Source organism: Neltuma alba, unplaced genomic scaffold (assembly GCF_004799145.2).
Source record: "Neltuma alba isolate B1F8T4 unplaced genomic scaffold, ASM479914v2 tig00001400_pilon, whole genome shotgun sequence".
NCBI lineage: Eukaryota > Viridiplantae > Streptophyta > Magnoliopsida > Fabales > Fabaceae > Neltuma > Neltuma alba.
The window spans coordinates 15092-32389 of NW_021632446.1; the positions used below are offsets into that span (position 1 = coordinate 15092).

Consider the following 17298-nt stretch of genomic DNA (forward strand, 5'->3'; position numbering starts at 1 on the left):
AACCCTTTGCTGACCCAGCCATCATCTCCTCATCCATCTGCTCTCTTTGACACACCAAACTTGTGGTCTTCTCCACCACGACCCCAACCCACTCATCTAATGGTCACCCATGCCAAAGCACAGATCTCCAAACCAAAGATTCATAAAGATGGTACTATTCGCTGGCCACCACCAAAAGCTTTCTCTGCCATTTCCTCGATCTCTGCGCCTCGCTTGTTATAGAACCAATTTAGACGCCTTAATGGTGTCAAGCGATGGCGGAAGAATTTCAGGCCCTTCTCAACACCCAGACATGGACTCTTGTTCCTCCATCACCATCTTAGAATGTCATCATGTGTAAGTGGATTTTCAGAGTCAAGTACTCTCCCGCCGGCTTTATTGATCAATTCAAAGCCAGCTTAGTTGCAAACGGTTTTCATCAACAAGAGGGCGTCGATTTTTCTGATGCCTGCTCTCCAGTAGTGAAGCCAATCACTGTTTGCATCGTTCTCACTCTAGCTGTCTCACGCGACTGGACTGTTTGCCAAATCGATGTGCAGAATGTTTTCCTCCATGGATTTCTTGACGAAGAGGTATTTATGTCTGCAAACTCCGTCGCTCTCTCTATGGTCTCAAATAGGGGTGTGCATGGCAAAGATGGATAGGACAAGACCTTGCTGGATGCCCGGCCCGAAGGATAAGTGTGCTGCAAAATACAGCGGGTTTGACAATAAAAAAGTTATTTTGGGTTGGGTTAATATAGACTGGGCAAGACAGGCTTTCTTTGTCCAAATTTACAATTTGGGTTATAAAATTTTTGTATGTCTTAACAACTATTTATACTTTAAAAATTTAACAATATCCACAATTTATTAAAAACAAGACAATGAAAAATTGTAATTAAAGTCTTAAAGTCCAAATGATTTGCATCAATCTCCACAAAGTTGAGAAAATAACAAAACATATAAGAAAAAATACAAGCGATATTAACATGTTCAATTATATTAATAACTTATAGTTTATATAATTTATAGAGATCTATAATATTACATTTGAATTGGAATAATTAGTATCATTTCATGATATATGAAGTAATGTCAACGTCTAAAAGTTAAAAGACAATTATAGTACACAGTAAGATAGTTTAAAAAAGTTAAAAGAGGTGGTATATTTAAAAAAAAAATAGAACTTTAAAAATGTAAAGTCTAATAATATAAGGGAGTAATGTTCTTTTTGAGTATTGAAGTATAATAGTAATATTACACTATATATATTATAATTCTAAAAAATATATATTATAATATAAGTAATTATATATATCGGGCAAGACCAAATGGGCAAGGCTACATGGTGTGCCTGCGACCGGCCTTCCTCGTGAATAGCCCAACCCGAAAATACCCATTTTTTCTGTTTTTTTTTGTATTTTTTGGGCTGGGCAGGGTATTTTTTTGGCAGGTTTGGGAGGGCATACTGGGCTACCGGGCCTCATGAATACCCCTAGTCTCAAACAAGTCTCTAGACTATGGTTTGTATGATTAAGTTCTTGTTTACTCAATCTTGGTTTCTCTGCCTCTCGTTCAGATCCTTCCCTCTTCATTTACACCACTTCTTTATGTTGGATACATGTGCTCATTTACATTGATGATATAATACTGACAGAATCCTCTGCTGATGCTATCTCTGAATTACTTCAAATTTTGGGTTCCTCCTTTCCTATCAAAGACTTAGGCGCTCTAAAATACTTTCTTGGTGTTGAGGTTGAAACTAGGTCTAAAGGTATTTTCCTAAGTCAAAGAAAATATATATTGGATATACTAGCTAAGACAAATATGCTTAATGCCCAACCAATATCCACTCCCATGGCAGTTAACTCCAAATTGCTTAAACACGGTACACTTTTCAAAGATCCCACATTGTATAGAAGTGTTATTGGTAGTCTTCAATGTCTCATTCACCAGACCTCATTTGTCTTTTGCTGTAAATAAACTACGCCAGTTCATGCACTATCCCACTGATGGATGCTAGTCTGCAATTAAATGACAATTTTATCAAATTACCATAAATAATAAAAATAATTACTCAAATGCTACACTGAAGCTATTTACTCATATACTACATCTTTTAAAAGTTGTTCATGCCGAGATGAACTTTCACTATGACTGCTTAATTTTTTAAGTGAAAAAATGAAACTCCTTCAGGCCAATAAAGGCTTCAACTATCTCCATTTTATTTTCAGCGAAAATTACAACTGACAACCCAATTTCATCAACTTCCGCCTTCCGTCCCTGCCTTTAAAGTTGTGGAGCAAATTACCGTTAACACCCTATCTCATCATATCCATTACTTATTTTCTTTTACCCTACATCTTCTCTTAAATAGAATAAATATGAGTAGATTATGTAGAAAAATTACTTTTTGGCTTGATACTTAAATTTAAAAGAAAATATATAAATAAATTAAATAAACAAATATTTAAAACTTAACAAGTTCACAAATTTTATGAAATGGCTAAATAAAAATATTAAAAACTTTAAGTTCTTAAAATCACTTAAAATATTCTTATTTTTCTCTAGTACCCATTCTTATCTATTTTATTTTTGTTTTTTTGAATTATTTAAGGTAACATGACACTCTTTCACCATGAAAGAAGGCCCTAATAAGTTTTTAGTGTTTGTTTATTGAGTTATTTTAAAAACTTAAAGTTTTTAATATTTTTATTTAGCTATTTCATAAAATTTGTGAACCTGTTAAGTTTTAAATATTTTTTTATTTAATTCATTTATATATTTTCTTTTAAATTTAAGTATCAAGATAAAAAGTAATTTTTCTACAAAATCTACTCATATTTATTTATTCTATTTAGGAGAAGATGTAGAGTAAAAGAAAATGAGGAATGGATATGATGAGATGGGGTGTTAACTGTAATTTGCTCCACAACTTTAAAGGCAGGGACGAAAGGCGGAAGTTGATGAAATGGGATCTTAGTTGGGGAAAATGGAGATAGTGGAAGTCGTTCTTGACTTGAACGAGTTTCATTTTTTCACTTAAAAAAATAAGCTGTTAGAGTGAAAGTTCATCTCGGCGTGAACGATTTTTAAAAGATATAGTATATAGATAAATAGTTTCTGCAATGTAGCATTTGGGTAATTATTTTTACTATTTATAGTATTTTGATAAAATTGCCGTTGTTAAATGCATTCTTCGGTATCTTTGTGACACATCCCATTTCGGTTTACTTATTAGAAGATCCAACACTATGACCTTGTGTTCTACTGCTAGGTCACTTGAAGCCTATTCTAATGCTAAGAGGTTCTCAACCTGATTCCAGATCCATTGGGGGTTATGCTATGTTTCTTGGCTCAAATCTTGTTTCTTGGAACTCTAAGAAACAACCCACTGTCTCAAGATCAAGAAGAAACAACGCACTGTCTTAAGATCAGGCACTAAATCTGAGTGTCGAGCTCTTGCTACTGCTACATGTGAACTCATTTGGCTACAAAATTTACTTGGAAAACTTAACATTAGACCACCCGAAGCCCCAATCTTATACGATGATAATTTGGGAGCTACTTATCTAGCTGTTAATCTAGTTTTTCATTCTCAGGCGAAACACATTGATCTTGATTATCATTTTGTGTGTGAACGAGTTGCTGCGAAGTCTCTCAGAATTGCCATTGTTTCTTCTCATGATCAACTTGCAGATATCTTCACTAAACCCTTGGTAGCTGATCGTTTCAAGTGGTTAAGATCAAGTCTAAATGTTCATTCTTCATACTTGGACTCGAGAGGGCATGTTAGCACCTACATGACATTATACAATAAGCCCAACAAAGACCCAAAATACAGAAGCCCAGTTCCGCACACGTTTCCAGCTAGCCCTAATGTCTAGATCCTTCTCTTCTTTTAACACGTGGTCATTTATTTCTCTTTCCTTGTTCTCTGATTCACGTATATATAAAGAGGAAGAAATCACTCTATATCACAGAGAAAATACTATAATATACAATGAGTACTGTTATTTACTGTTTTGTTCTTTGCTTTTCCGTTTGAGCTCTAAAAATTTCCCATCAGTTTGTTCCCTTCCGCCTACTGTATAACCAAGGTTTCCAAAGGCTCTTCCACACACAGTCCACTGCACGTCTCCTCTATCACTAAATCTTCTTCCTCTTCTCTCTAACTTGACATGGCCTTGGCTACGATGGGCTTGATGAGGTTGCCCCTTCTATGAACACTTGGAAGGTTGTTGTGGAGGTTGAAAAGGTCTTCACAAGGATTGGGTTAATGAACTCGATTACCCCAAAAGTTTGGTCTCTGTGGATATGACGAGCAGGCTTGCTAATAGCACTCATCATCTCCGTGTTCACTTTGCCAGATGTTATTTTCATGACTTTGATTTCAGTTTTGCAATATCTTCTTTGAAGGGAAGGTATAATCGGTCTAGTACTTCAGCGTTGGTGTAGGAGGTGACGGAATCCATTCAAAGCAATGAAAGCACCACATTATCTTTCTGCATAGCACGTTGGTTCAGGAACGTAGCTTCCTGTTCCCTCCCCACTGTTTCAAGCATGGAAGAACTACAACCCTTTGAAAAGGATGCACAAGCTTGTGACTTTTGTGAATTATGCGGTTATCAAGAAGAAGCAGGGTACTTCAAAGTTCGTTTTCATTTTTCCTTCACCATTATAATACTTTGGTTACTCATATGTTGTTTCCTTTGTGTTGCAGATAGTTTCTCTTTTCATCATCATGTCAGTGCCACGGACACATTCACTGAGATAATGGCTGTAAGGATGGCGCTTCTTTCGGATGGGAGTGCGTTATGACTTTCAGTGTTATAGTATTGTCATTATCTTCGGGACCAGTTTTGGATGAATACTCTAAATTCATTAGATTTGATCATCCACATCTTATTTAGATGATCGAAATTTGATTTCTTTTTTATTTTTATTTGTTCAAGATAATTATTTTAATATATATAAAATTTAAAATAGAGATAATTTTTTAACTATTTTTTTAAAATAGTTTTTTATTTAAAAATAATTAATTAAATATTTTAAATCTAAACTGTTTAAATCAGATATAGACAATTCAGATCTGATGAATTTAGAGTACTCATCAAAATGATAAATACTGAAACTAGTTTTTGTTCTGTTTTTTCTTAACTAAAAATCTGGACATAAGTTTTCCTCTATATTGGGAATTTACTAGACTTTTGGATTATGGGAAGTTATATAATTCCTTCTGCTATGTGTTGTTTTGCATTTTGTGGACCAGACTAATCTCTGTTGTGCCAACATGGCCTTTAAGTGTAATTAGTATCTTATTGTCAGTAGTATTATCGGTCTTGTGAAACCTTGGGTCTAATATTTTCCATTTGAATGGTTCTAGCCAACACCTTTATCGAAATTAACACGAGAAGCAATACAACAAGCAATTTTATTTTTTTTTAACGAGGCCCATCGGGGAAGATAAACCTCAACTTAAGGTCATTAATAGCAAACTTTAAATGGTACTCCCTCCGTTCCTTATTATAAGAGACAAATAACCGAATTACGTTGATAAAAAAAACAGTTAAAATTAATTAAGAACAATCAATGTGTAAAAAATATAATTTTTTTTCCAAAAATGCCCTCATTAATAAGGAGAGAGAGCATGAGAGAGAACGATTAAATTATTAAAAGAAAGAGAAGTAGGAAGGAGAGAGAGTGTGAGTTGGAGACAATAAATATGGGTAAAATAGGAAATCAACACAAAAAAGTAGAGACAACTTTTAAGTGTCTCTTATATATAGGAACATGCCATAAGCATCAAATGTCTCTTATAATAAGGAACGGAGGGAGTATATGCCTACTTCCATGGCTTCATAAATTATTTACCCCGGGAATGTTTTTTTTTTTTTTTGTTAGCTTATTATTCCACTACATTAGGAGTAAGCTCATGTTTTGGACGAATTCACAGGTTGATATCAAACATGAATATAAATATAAATTATAGATATCGAAACTTTTCAATGTAGACCTTATCAATGACTTCATATACAATTTGCCACTGTAATAATGCAATTGGATTATGGAACTTCATGTGTGGTGTTTTATTTTCTCCATTCAAAGGTGTGAAGGACCTATGAATAATGATGACTACATTTAACGTATGCAACTACTATAAAGATTACTCCTTTGATCCTATTTACAAGTTACTTCTAACATGTTTCACACAGACCAAGAAAAAACTTAAATTTCATTAACTCATTTAAAATTCAATAACTTTCCCACTTTATCCCTATTTAATACTCCTTATGGTCCTAAATATAAGACCTCTTTTGTAGTGTAATTACACTACAAAAGGGGTCTTATATTTAGGACCGGAGGAGTATATATTATATCTCATGTAAACAAAATCAATATAATAATAAATGATGGGTAAAATTATACATTTACATAAAAAATTTCTCTTAGTATCATATAAATAAGACCAGAGGAGTATCTTTAAAAAAAAAGGATAAGTATGAGAGACAAACTAGATTGTGATCTTGTATTTAGGATCAAATTGAATATCAAACTAGCTTTTACGTTAATGATAAGAGTTAGTATTATACATTGATCTGAATTCAAAATTATCATTTATCAAGTCCAAGATTGGAAATAGTAATGGCATGTTTGTACCATGTCATATCTTTTTTTTTTATGCATAAACTTTAATTTACATTTATTCTTACATTGAAGCAGAATTTTGGAGAACATTTGTTTTTCGCGAGTATTTTTTTCTCGCTTAATTATTTTTTAAAAAATTCATCTTGATATGCATTTTTTCCTAAAAATATTAGTAATACTCCCTCCGTTCCTTATTATAAGAGACGAATAACCGAATTACGTCGATAAAAAAACAGTTAAAATTAGTTAAGAACAATTAATGTGTAAAAAGTATAATTTTTTCTCCAAAAATGCCCTCATTAATAAGGAGACAGAGCATGAGAGAGAACAATGGTAAATTTTTAAAAGAAAGAGAAATGGAAAGGAGAGAGAGTGTGAATTGGAGACAATAAATATGGGTAAAATAGGAAATCAACACAAAAAAGTAAAGACAATTTTTAAGTGTCTCTTATATATAGGAACATGCCATAAACATCAAATGTCTCTTATAATAAGGAACGGAGGGAGTAATAAATAATAAATTTCTCTAGCAAGCTTTATCATAAAAGCTTCTTTTTGCTTCTTTGCTGATCTCAGACCCAACCCCGCCCACCTGCTTCTCTCTTCATGCATATGCCCTCCCAAGCTGCTAAGCGGGGGCGCCTTGCATATATCCAAGGTGTAATTTTGCCATTTCATTTTGTTTGTAAACTCTCTTACTCCCTCTAAATAGATTAATGATTAAGTTGGTTTGAACGGTTTAAAGTTTAAATCTGTAAAAAATAATATTCTTCCGATTTTTGATATAACACAGACTTTATAGTGCAAATTCGGCCATTCCTGTTGTCAAAACACTAATTTCAATGAGGTGTATATCCAAGATTCTACGAGCAGAGGCAACATTTTACTTAATACGACACTGTCCTATCATAATTTTGCTTTTGTATATCAAATTAACAATGCATATATTATCATTGGCAACAAGTATTTTTTAAAATATATTATGCTATAATTTCTTTTCATAATTTTCTAATTGAGGAGAGCACGAGTATTGTACTAGCATAGATTAATAAGGAAAAGCTGATTAATAATTAAGTCCACCATATACATATATATATATATATATACCTTTTTTTTGTTTTTGGCTAGAAGAAAGTTCAGGTGAGTTGAGTGGAGACTCATCGAAGTATGTCTTTAGAAAACGCTTATAAAAGGACTTATAGATCACTTATTAATGAGATCTTTATATTGATAATAGAGTCGATTCATATGATTTAGGCTTATAAGCTAAACCTTTATTAATCCCACCAACTCTTGCTAGCTACATATTATGTATATACGCACACATACACTTCTATTTCTACCTAGATCGGGAAAAATTTTCCGCCAGTTCTGGCCAGAGGAAAAAAATTAGAAAAGATCATATACATATATATTATAGGTATTCAATTTGTCCTGTCCTGGTCCCAGTCTCGGTCCCGGTCTCAGTTAGTTCAAGACAAGAGGGGATGAGACCCAAAAAAAAAATTTCGGGATAAGACAAAAACAGTACCCATAATATATTAGATTATCCAACTTACTTATTAATAATAATTCTTATTTTTATAGTGATTTTTTGCTATTAAGTTGTAAAATTATCTTAATAAAATCTCTTTCCTCAATAAAATAATTCATAAAGTTATTATATAGTGTTTCTTTTACAGTATTTTTTTTACAGTATTGTTTTTATATCTTTTTTATACTATATAATTAAGTTTTTTACATAATATTTTTATTTTAAAAGTCCAATAAAAAATAAATATTATAACATAAAAAATTTCATATAAAAAATTATAGTATTTTATAAAAAAAACTACGGAACGGACAGGAATAAAATTGTTCAACAGACGGGCCAGTCCCCATGAACACTCCATTATAATGTTTTAAAAGCCGGACTGGATGTCAAGCCGGTAAAGCTAGCAGGTCACGGTTCAAACGGTTGAATCAGTTGAACTGTCCGGTCGAACTAGTAATATAATAATTAAATTAAAAAAAATATTATATACATATATAATTATATTAACATACTTAGTCAAATTTATTAAAAAAATTAACAAGTTCAACCTTGGTTTTATTTTAATCTAATGGGCTGTGGTCATTTTAAAATTTTTTATACATTTTTTAATAAAGATTTTTGGCTCCATTAACTCATTTAATATTTAAATTTCCTTTACACAGTTTTTTATTTAAAATTATTGACAAATTTTTTGGGCTGCAACAGAAAAAGATTATTTTTTTAACTTAGAAATACTGATTAAAAGTAATAATATACTAAACACACTACACGTTTAATTTTATATTAATTATCATAAATAAAATAAAAGATGACGATATTAATTATAATAATTACACTAATATATGTTTAATTTTATGCTAATTATTTTGATTAAAAATAATACAAAATATAGATTTCAAAACAATTAATTACAGTGAGATAAAAACAGGAGATGCATGCTTAAGGATAACCTTCGAATTTCAAAATTGGCTTAGCAAGTTTTTTCAAAAAAAAAAGTGATAGACTGAGCAAAGTACAGTATTGAAAAACGTGATGCACAACTTTTCATCTTCCCCAATCTGGCCTTTGTGCACCGAAGATAGAGGAACAGTTTTTTATTATTATTTTTTACTCTTCCTTTCTTTTCAAGTAAATTTTTCAGACGCATCAAAGGGTGCCTGTGTCGAGCTCACTGCCTTCCTCTGAGTCGATGGCAAGAGAGGAAAAACGCTCCAAGCTTGCTTCTTTTCAATATCATCCTTTATCCATCTCATGCGATTGATCCGTGTCAAGTAAATGAGAAAAATAAAGAAGCTATTTTTTTTCCTTTTAGATTTTTCTGTTTCTCTCTTCTTCTTTTTCCTTCTTCCTTCTCCTTCTTTTGCCCAGCCGGACGGTTCTCTGAAAACCGCTCCGGGTCTCAGCTTAACTCTGGTTCCCAACTTAATAGGCGGCTCATAACGGTTTAACACGGTCCAACTCTCTAACCGGTCTAAATATAGAAACCGAGCCGTTGTATTGTCCGGTTGCTGGTTCGACCGTCCGTCCGGTCCGGGTTTTAAAACCTTGCTCCATTATGTATATATCAATGAAAAAAAACCGGACCGAACCGGTCGGTTCAACCGGAAAACCGGTCTCTAGTTCGGTCTAGTTTGAAGAATAAACTGGCTTCAAATTGAACAGGAAAAAACCGGAAAGAACAAAAAAAAACCGTTAAAAACCGGTGGGTTGGATGGGTCACCGGTTTTTTTTCCTCCTTTCTTCTTTTTTACTCTTACCATCTCACCGTTCACCGGAGAAGACATTAACACGGTTGAGAGAAGTGGTAGAAGAAGAAAAAATCATAAAAAGAAATACCCATTTGGAAGTCTCTTGTGGGCGCTTCGAACCCATGCTTGTGGAAGAGTGGAAGGCAAGGAGGAAGATAAGTAATAGAGTAGAAGGGATGTGTAGAGAGAAGAAGAGATCACTGTTTATCATTTCTGTGTGAGAAAGAAACAGAAAGTGAGAAAGAAACAGAAACGCAGAGGGCTGTTTGAGAAAGAAAGAGAAATGAAGAAAGAGGACCGAATTTCAAAATTTGAACCAGAGAATAATGCAACCTAGGTAGCTGCCGTTGCGTTCCTCACTCCTATCTCTTGTGGGAGCAAATCGTGGCTCAATGGCTTACGTCAAGGCTCAGAAAGAGAATAATGCACAAGTAATCTGCCATTCAACGAGGAGAGAGGAAAAAAGAAGTAGCCTTGTGATATGTGCTATGACATCCACGTGAGAGAGACAAGAGACAAAAATATAAAATAATAAGAAAAAAAATTGCATTGGGCGAATTAAAAAAGAAAGAAAAGAGAAAAGGTGTAGTCAAATTATATTATTTTAATTATTATTGGTTTTATCCGGTCTAACCCCGATCCAACCCATTAATCTTTAACCCACTATTTCAACTGGTTTAGTGTCTGATCCGATTTTTTGTTTCTTATACTCTCTCCGTTCCTTATTATAAGAGACATTTGATGCTTATGGCATGTTCCTATATATAAGAGACACTTACAAGTTGTCTCTACTTTTTTGTGTTGATTTACTGTTTTACCCATATTTATTATCTCCAACTCACACTCTCCCTCCCTCCCACTTTTCTTTCTTTTAATAATTTAATTGTTCTCTCTCATGCTCTTTCTCCTTATTAATGTGGGCATTTTTGGAAAAAAATTATACTTTTTACACATTAATTGTTCTTAACTAATTTTAACTATTTTTTTATCAACATATTTAGGTTATTTGTCACTTATAATAAGGAACAGAGGGAGTAATATATATTAACACGCACACCTATATATACCTTTCCGCCATCGGCAATCACGTTCGAGCAACACCATCCTCCGTCTCTTCCCTTCATCCCATCACCATCATTCACCTTTACATCAAGTCCGACCTCCACCGCCGCACGCCGCGGCCGCGGCCGCGTCTCCTATTCATCTTCGCTTCGCTGTCGACCATCTGTTGTTTGGCTTCGTGCTACATTGTCTTCTTCTTTTCCGAGTTCGTGTTGGACCTCTAACGTATGGTTTGATCTTAAAATTTGGTTGCTGAGTTGTTGAATATTAATTAGTTATGAGTAATTTCGAACCCTGCATTATGCTTGTTGAACTTAGGGATTGTTGGATTATTGTACTGATATCTAAAGCCGCAGCACTAAAGAAATTTTAGCAAAGCAATACGGGGAATTAAGAGTTTCATATATATGATTTTATGGGCACGTCCTACTTCATATAGCCCTTGTGCAGTTATTGGTGCTTTTTTTCTTAAAATCTAGAGATAAAACTAGATCGTGTAGCTGTTATAAGTGGTGAGTTGATCCTAAGTAGTATCTTTTTATTTTAACATGCAGAGCAAGTTTGGCAATGTTCTTTTAAGAAGTTTTGTTACTCTGAGACAAGAAATTAAGTATGATCGCGGCTTCTAGTTACTCAGTTCTGTCACCCCTGGCATCTCTAGTCTTTTGATTTGTTATATAGTGCTCTTCCGGTCTTTAGTATAGAACCTAATTATTGAGTTGATATTAATCTTATTTCTTATATTTATTAATTTTGCTGAAATTACCCTGTTGATACTCCTTAACTATAACTAAGTAGGAGAGAAATACGCGATATCAAAAAAGATGATTATGGTATTTTAGAAAAATATGTTATATTTCTTATAATTAACTAACTTATCTAACTTTCTTAATCTAATCAAATTAGTTAAATAGGTTTTACATTAAGGACCGGAGAAGTAAATAATGAATAAAACTAAGTTGCTTCTAATATCCTAAGATTAGTGTTGAATTTTCTCTGTTATATACTTGGGCTTGTTCTGCTGTTGGCCGAACTACTCCAAGAAGTTGTGAATGAAGCAAGAAAGCAGTTCATTTTTGTTCTGCCCATTATTAAACCTCTTTCTGATATATATTTCAGTCTTGACAACGAGATATTTACATATAGATATATCCCAAATTAACTTATCACAAAGAACCAAGAATTTTTATGTTTATCTTTGTTTTTATTTTTTGGTTAATTAATCACTGCACAGCTGTTAAATAAGAGATAAAGTGAGAAGGGGCAAAAATATGGAATGCAATATCCATTTCTTAGAATTGCTCGATCACTTGGAAGGTCCTTTTTTCTTTTGATTAGCTTATCTATAATTTATTCTTTGTGTTGTCTATTCATCAATCATTACTAGAAAGGACGTGAATATTAGAGTAGCCAAAGCATTAGATGAATTATATGTCAGTCTTATGCAGTACAATCATATTCTTATATACAACCACATTCTTATGTGTATCTCTTCAAATACACAAATGGAAAAGCTCCCGTCCTGTTTAGTGTAGGGATCATATGATTCGAGACCATATGAAAGAACTAGTACAGAGTATCTGCAAATAGAGAGTACATATGCCTGTTCCTTTCACAGCTTTTTATGAATACAATGCCTTTCGTTTTTCTTTACTTTGATGTTTTATTGATTTTTCTAATATGATTATTTCTTGATTCTTCTTGTTCTTGTTTTCCCTTTAGTTTATTATTCTTTTTCCAAATTTTTTCTGTTTTTCTGGCTTTTATATCTATACCTAGGCCTCCAAAAATATTCAGACATGATGCAACTCTTTGTTAATGTTCCAGAAGTTTTTTGATATGATATGTGCCAGTGTTTGCTTCTGATGTAACATTACATGTTATCATTACATTACACTTATCAATAATTATTGGGTCTCTTTTGACTGACTTTTGTGATTTCAGTGGTTTCGTTGGCTTGAGTTCTGAGTGAAAAAAGGCTGACAATGACAGAGGAGGAGAAATTCCCTGTTTTTATGGATGTCTTTATAGCTGGGATGTACTATGAAAGGATGGTTTTTGAGGTACCCTTTTGTTTTAGTAATTTTGAATTACAGTGATCATACATGATGCAGTTTTTATCTTTTGAACTTTGTGATTTTGACTATGAGATTAGGAATGGAACCTAATGAATTCTTTTGACCTCCCAGCTATTCTATGACCTTGCCCCTTACACTGCAGAAGATTTTCGTGCGCTATGTACAGGTAATAATCTGATTTCTTTAATATCCCCCCTAGTAGAACTCTTCTGTATTGCAATTACAGTTTCACTAATTAAACAAGCCCTTAGACGTGCTGGTTTATTTTGATTTTGATGATTTATGATATGACTTCCCCATTTCTCATTTAATCTTCTGTCCTTTCAGGAGAAAAAGGTGTCAGTCCAAATCAGATGTTTTTGTGTTACGCAAATTGTTTCTTTCACAAGGGTGAAAAACGTGGCTCCTATGTGAAGGTATGTACTGCTATGGTTTGAAGCGTATATTTACTAAGTTGTCCATCTTATTTAATTTCCAAAACAGTTTTCTTTGCAACCTGTGATCAAGACTCTATATTAATTGCTAGTTTTCCTTTTGCAGGGAGGTGCCATAAGCTACGAAACTGGTGAGTTTTCTAATGACGCATTGGCTTTTGCATGGCACACTTAACTGCTTTCTAAATCTTGTAATTTGATACAATACATTTACTCACATTTAGTCCATTTCTGTCAATGCAATTTTTAACTCTTTCTAATTGCTTTACTAATTATTAAATGAAAGTAGATTCATATTTTTGTGCATAGCTGGTATTTGAAGAATGGGCTGTGATGCTCATTGATTGCGAGTGATGCATCATGTCATATATTTTATGTTACATATTGATATGTTGATTTTAAGTAAATTCTGTATCCTCTATTTATAAATTATTTGGGTTGTTACACTGTAGGATTGAATTAAGACTAGCAATTGACGATTTTAACTTGATCATTTTTTCCCAACTGAAAATGTTGTCGCCTAAGATATATTTCTAAATGAGTGGTTCAATAGTGTATCTGTTTGGAAATCCTCAGTTTAAATTGTCACTACATTCTAGATATAAATCTTCAATTTATCCAAGTTACTGTTTTATTTTTATATAAATCCTGCATTGAATAATCATGATTACAATGTTGACTGCAACTATACGTTTCATCTGGCCTGATGTCTTGTTTGCTATAATCTTCCGAACTTGCTAATCATTTCTACTTGTTCCTGGATGTAATGTCTACTCTTACACCTCTACATCACATTTTTAATCATGCTGCAGGGGAAGATGTTGAAAGCATTTATGGTCCACATTTCCCAGGTGAGAATGCTAGATCCTAGATTCATACTTTCTCAAAGTTCTCAAAATGTTTATTTCGATGAAGAGTTTCTACATTGTGACTTATTTCAGCTGATGAGTCAAACAACTTGAAACATGATAAAGAAGGGCTCCTATCTATGCCCAGAAAAGAATTAAAAGCTTCCGGTTCTCACTTTTTGATCACATTGAGAGCTGATGAAAGCCTTGACAGGTTAATATATATGGTTAACTCTTGTTTTTCTCCCCCCCCCCCCTCCAATATAAAATGCTCGGTCTGCAAACGTTACATTTGTCAAACTTCCTAATATACTAATACTGTTATTTGCAACTTGTTGCAGGACTCATGTGGTCTTCGGGAAGCTTGTGGAAGGCATGGATACGCTACGAGAAATTGGACAGACTAGTTTTGACTGGGCGGTTAGAATCGTTGATTGTGGCATGTTATATAATCGTGAGTTTTATTTTAACAATTTTAGTTCTGTTAATAACACTATTTCCAATTCTAATTGTAAGGTCTCATTTGTAAACTACATACGTCTTATAATTAGGACCAGAGGAAATAATAATTTTGCCTAACACTGACTGAAAAATATCTGCAGCCAGAGATATTCCTCCCGGAGTGATTATAAGGCCTGCTCCGAATCGAAAGAGGGATGGGGTCTTCTTGAAGGGCAAGAAAAGACGTGAGGCAATGAGAAAGAAGAGAAAGAGGGATGGTCGGGATGACCACTGAGATGACTATTGAGGCCAATGTAAATGGATGTCAAATTATATGATTTATGTTTATTTTGAAAAAGAAGGGAATTCTGAATTTTAAAATAAAATCTTATTAATTGGTAACTATTAGTGATATCCTATATAAAAGTAAAATCACTTGGTATTGTAGAGTTACTTCCTATTTTCTATTGCTTTAATTAAGAACAGATTTAACACATTTATTTCTTTGAAATTTACCTTAAATATTACTGATATCTGCATAATTTGATATTTGCTATTCTTGTCTATATATGGAAAATACTTCCATCAACTTTATGTCCATTGTTTTGGGGGGGGAGGTTATTTGTCTTTGGTTTGAGGGAGGGAGGGAGGGAGGGGGGGAGGGGTAGGGGAGGGGAGGGAGGTTTCATCCTCACCTTGTTTGGTTTGATTAAAAAGGAAGGGAGGGGAAGATATTTAATGATCCCTTGTTTGGTTCAAGGAGGGGAGGGGAAGGATAGTAATAATCAATTTACCATTTTACCCTTATATATTAGTTTATGTTTTTTATTGATATATTATATAAATTAATTTACATCTTAATTTAAATTATATAATTTAATAAAAATTCAATCTTATCATGTTAATATGTGTATTAAAAAATTGGTATAGTAATTTTTATTCTAATTAATATAATAATATATTTAAAATAATCAAATTAACAAATTTTATATGCTCTAAGAAAAATGAAATTTTATTTTCTTTAAGCTATCTTTTTTTCCAGCTTTAAAATATATTTAATAAATAATATATTTATAAAAAAACAATTAATTTTATAATATTATAATTTTTTATTTAAATAATTTTTATAATATATTTTTAATTATAATAATGTATATATTTTTTATTTAAAATAAATATTATAATAATATATTTTATGGGTAGAAGTGGAATATTAAAAAAACCATAAGTACATAATGGTCTAAAATTTTGGCTCTCCTTCAAAAACCCTCAATTTGGAGGGGAACCAAAATGGGGGGAGGGGAGGAGACATTTTAACTCCCCTCCCCTCCAAAATTTTTAACCAAATGAGGGGAGGGGCTCATTTTCCCTCCCCTCCCCTCCAACCAAACACACCCTTTATGTCAAGATTTTCAGTCACACATAGACGTGTTCTATTTTTGCCGTATGAATTTATAGTTTTAACAATAATATTTAAAGGCATATGTTAGTGCATGATTGGAAAAGTTAATATAATAGATGCATATATAATTAAATTTAATATTGTGTTTTCTTGGTTTTTTTTAAAATTACTCTTTTATTTATACTCCATCATAAAACTAAATAACTAAATTAGAAGTGTTAACTTTTCTTTAAAACAGTGAGCAAAGGTAAAAAATGTTGCAACTAAACGGGCTTTATCTATGAAAAATCAAAATTGTACTTTTTCATTGCAGAATTTCCAGCATACCAAACGAGTTCTAGAGCTTGCTTCCCTCATCAGGCCCCGCCTCTCGCCATTGATGCCGGCCACCAGTGTGGTGGCTACCGGTGAAAGATTTTTGTGACAAGATTTTTTTTTTTTTGAAATGGGATAATATTGGTTTAAAACGGAGGTGGGATTTGATCCCACAATCCCTTGGCCACTTAGACCAACAAAAGGGAAGATGGCCATTGGGCCATCAAAGATTTTTTAATTTTATAATGCAAATAAAAATATAAGTTAACTCTTTTACTGTGACTCCAACTTGTGACAACAATTTATTTGAGGATGACAAGTCTTAATTGAGAAATAACAAGTCTAAATTTGATATTAACAAAACAACTTTCCTTATACATAACAAATAGCAGCATGTGCATTAATTAAAAATGATCATAATTTATTTAAAAATGACACGTCTTTACTGGAAAATGACAAGTCTAAACTTGATATTAACAAAGCAATTTTTCTTATACATAACAAGAAAATAGCATGTACTTAATTAAAAATGACCATAATTTATTTGAAAATAATACGTATTTACTGGAAAATGACAAGTCTAAACTTGATATTAACAAGGCAACTTTTCCTTATACATAACAAGAAATACCGAATAAATTGTTATTTTCCAGTAAAGACGTGTTATTTTCAAATAAATTATGGTTATTTTTAATTAAATATATGCTATTTCTTGTTATGTATAAGGAAAAGTTACTTTGTTATATCAAATTTAGACTTGTTATTTCTCAATTAAGACTTGTCATCTTTAGATAAATTGTTGTTATG

The 17298-nt window shown here is 32.7% G+C and overlaps 2 protein-coding genes and 1 long non-coding RNA gene across 3 annotated transcripts; all 3 read left to right on the forward strand.

Annotated features, from left to right (window-relative positions):
* Positions 1-332: 332 nt before the first annotated feature.
* On the forward strand, positions 333-644 carry LOC114756609 (uncharacterized mitochondrial protein AtMg00820-like). The gene has a single exon (XM_028945556.1). It carries the CDS (start codon positions 333-335, stop codon positions 642-644), a length of 312 nt encoding a protein of 103 aa, XP_028801389.1.
* A 2753-nt stretch (positions 645-3397) lies between these two features.
* LOC114756592 (uncharacterized) lies at positions 3398-4904 on the forward strand. The gene is made up of 2 exons (XR_003741474.1): positions 3398-4624; positions 4705-4904. It is a non-coding gene; the product is annotated as an uncharacterized LOC114756592 (long non-coding RNA).
* Positions 4905-12958: 8054 nt separating this feature from the next.
* LOC114756599 (peptidyl-prolyl cis-trans isomerase cyp6-like) lies at positions 12959-13660 on the forward strand. Its single transcript, XM_028945549.1, has 4 exons — positions 12959-13036; positions 13163-13217; positions 13379-13467; positions 13592-13660. The coding sequence occupies exons 1-4, from the start codon at positions 12959-12961 to the stop codon at positions 13658-13660; spliced, it is 291 nt and encodes a 96-aa protein (XP_028801382.1).
* Positions 13661-17298: the final 3638 nt, after the last annotated feature.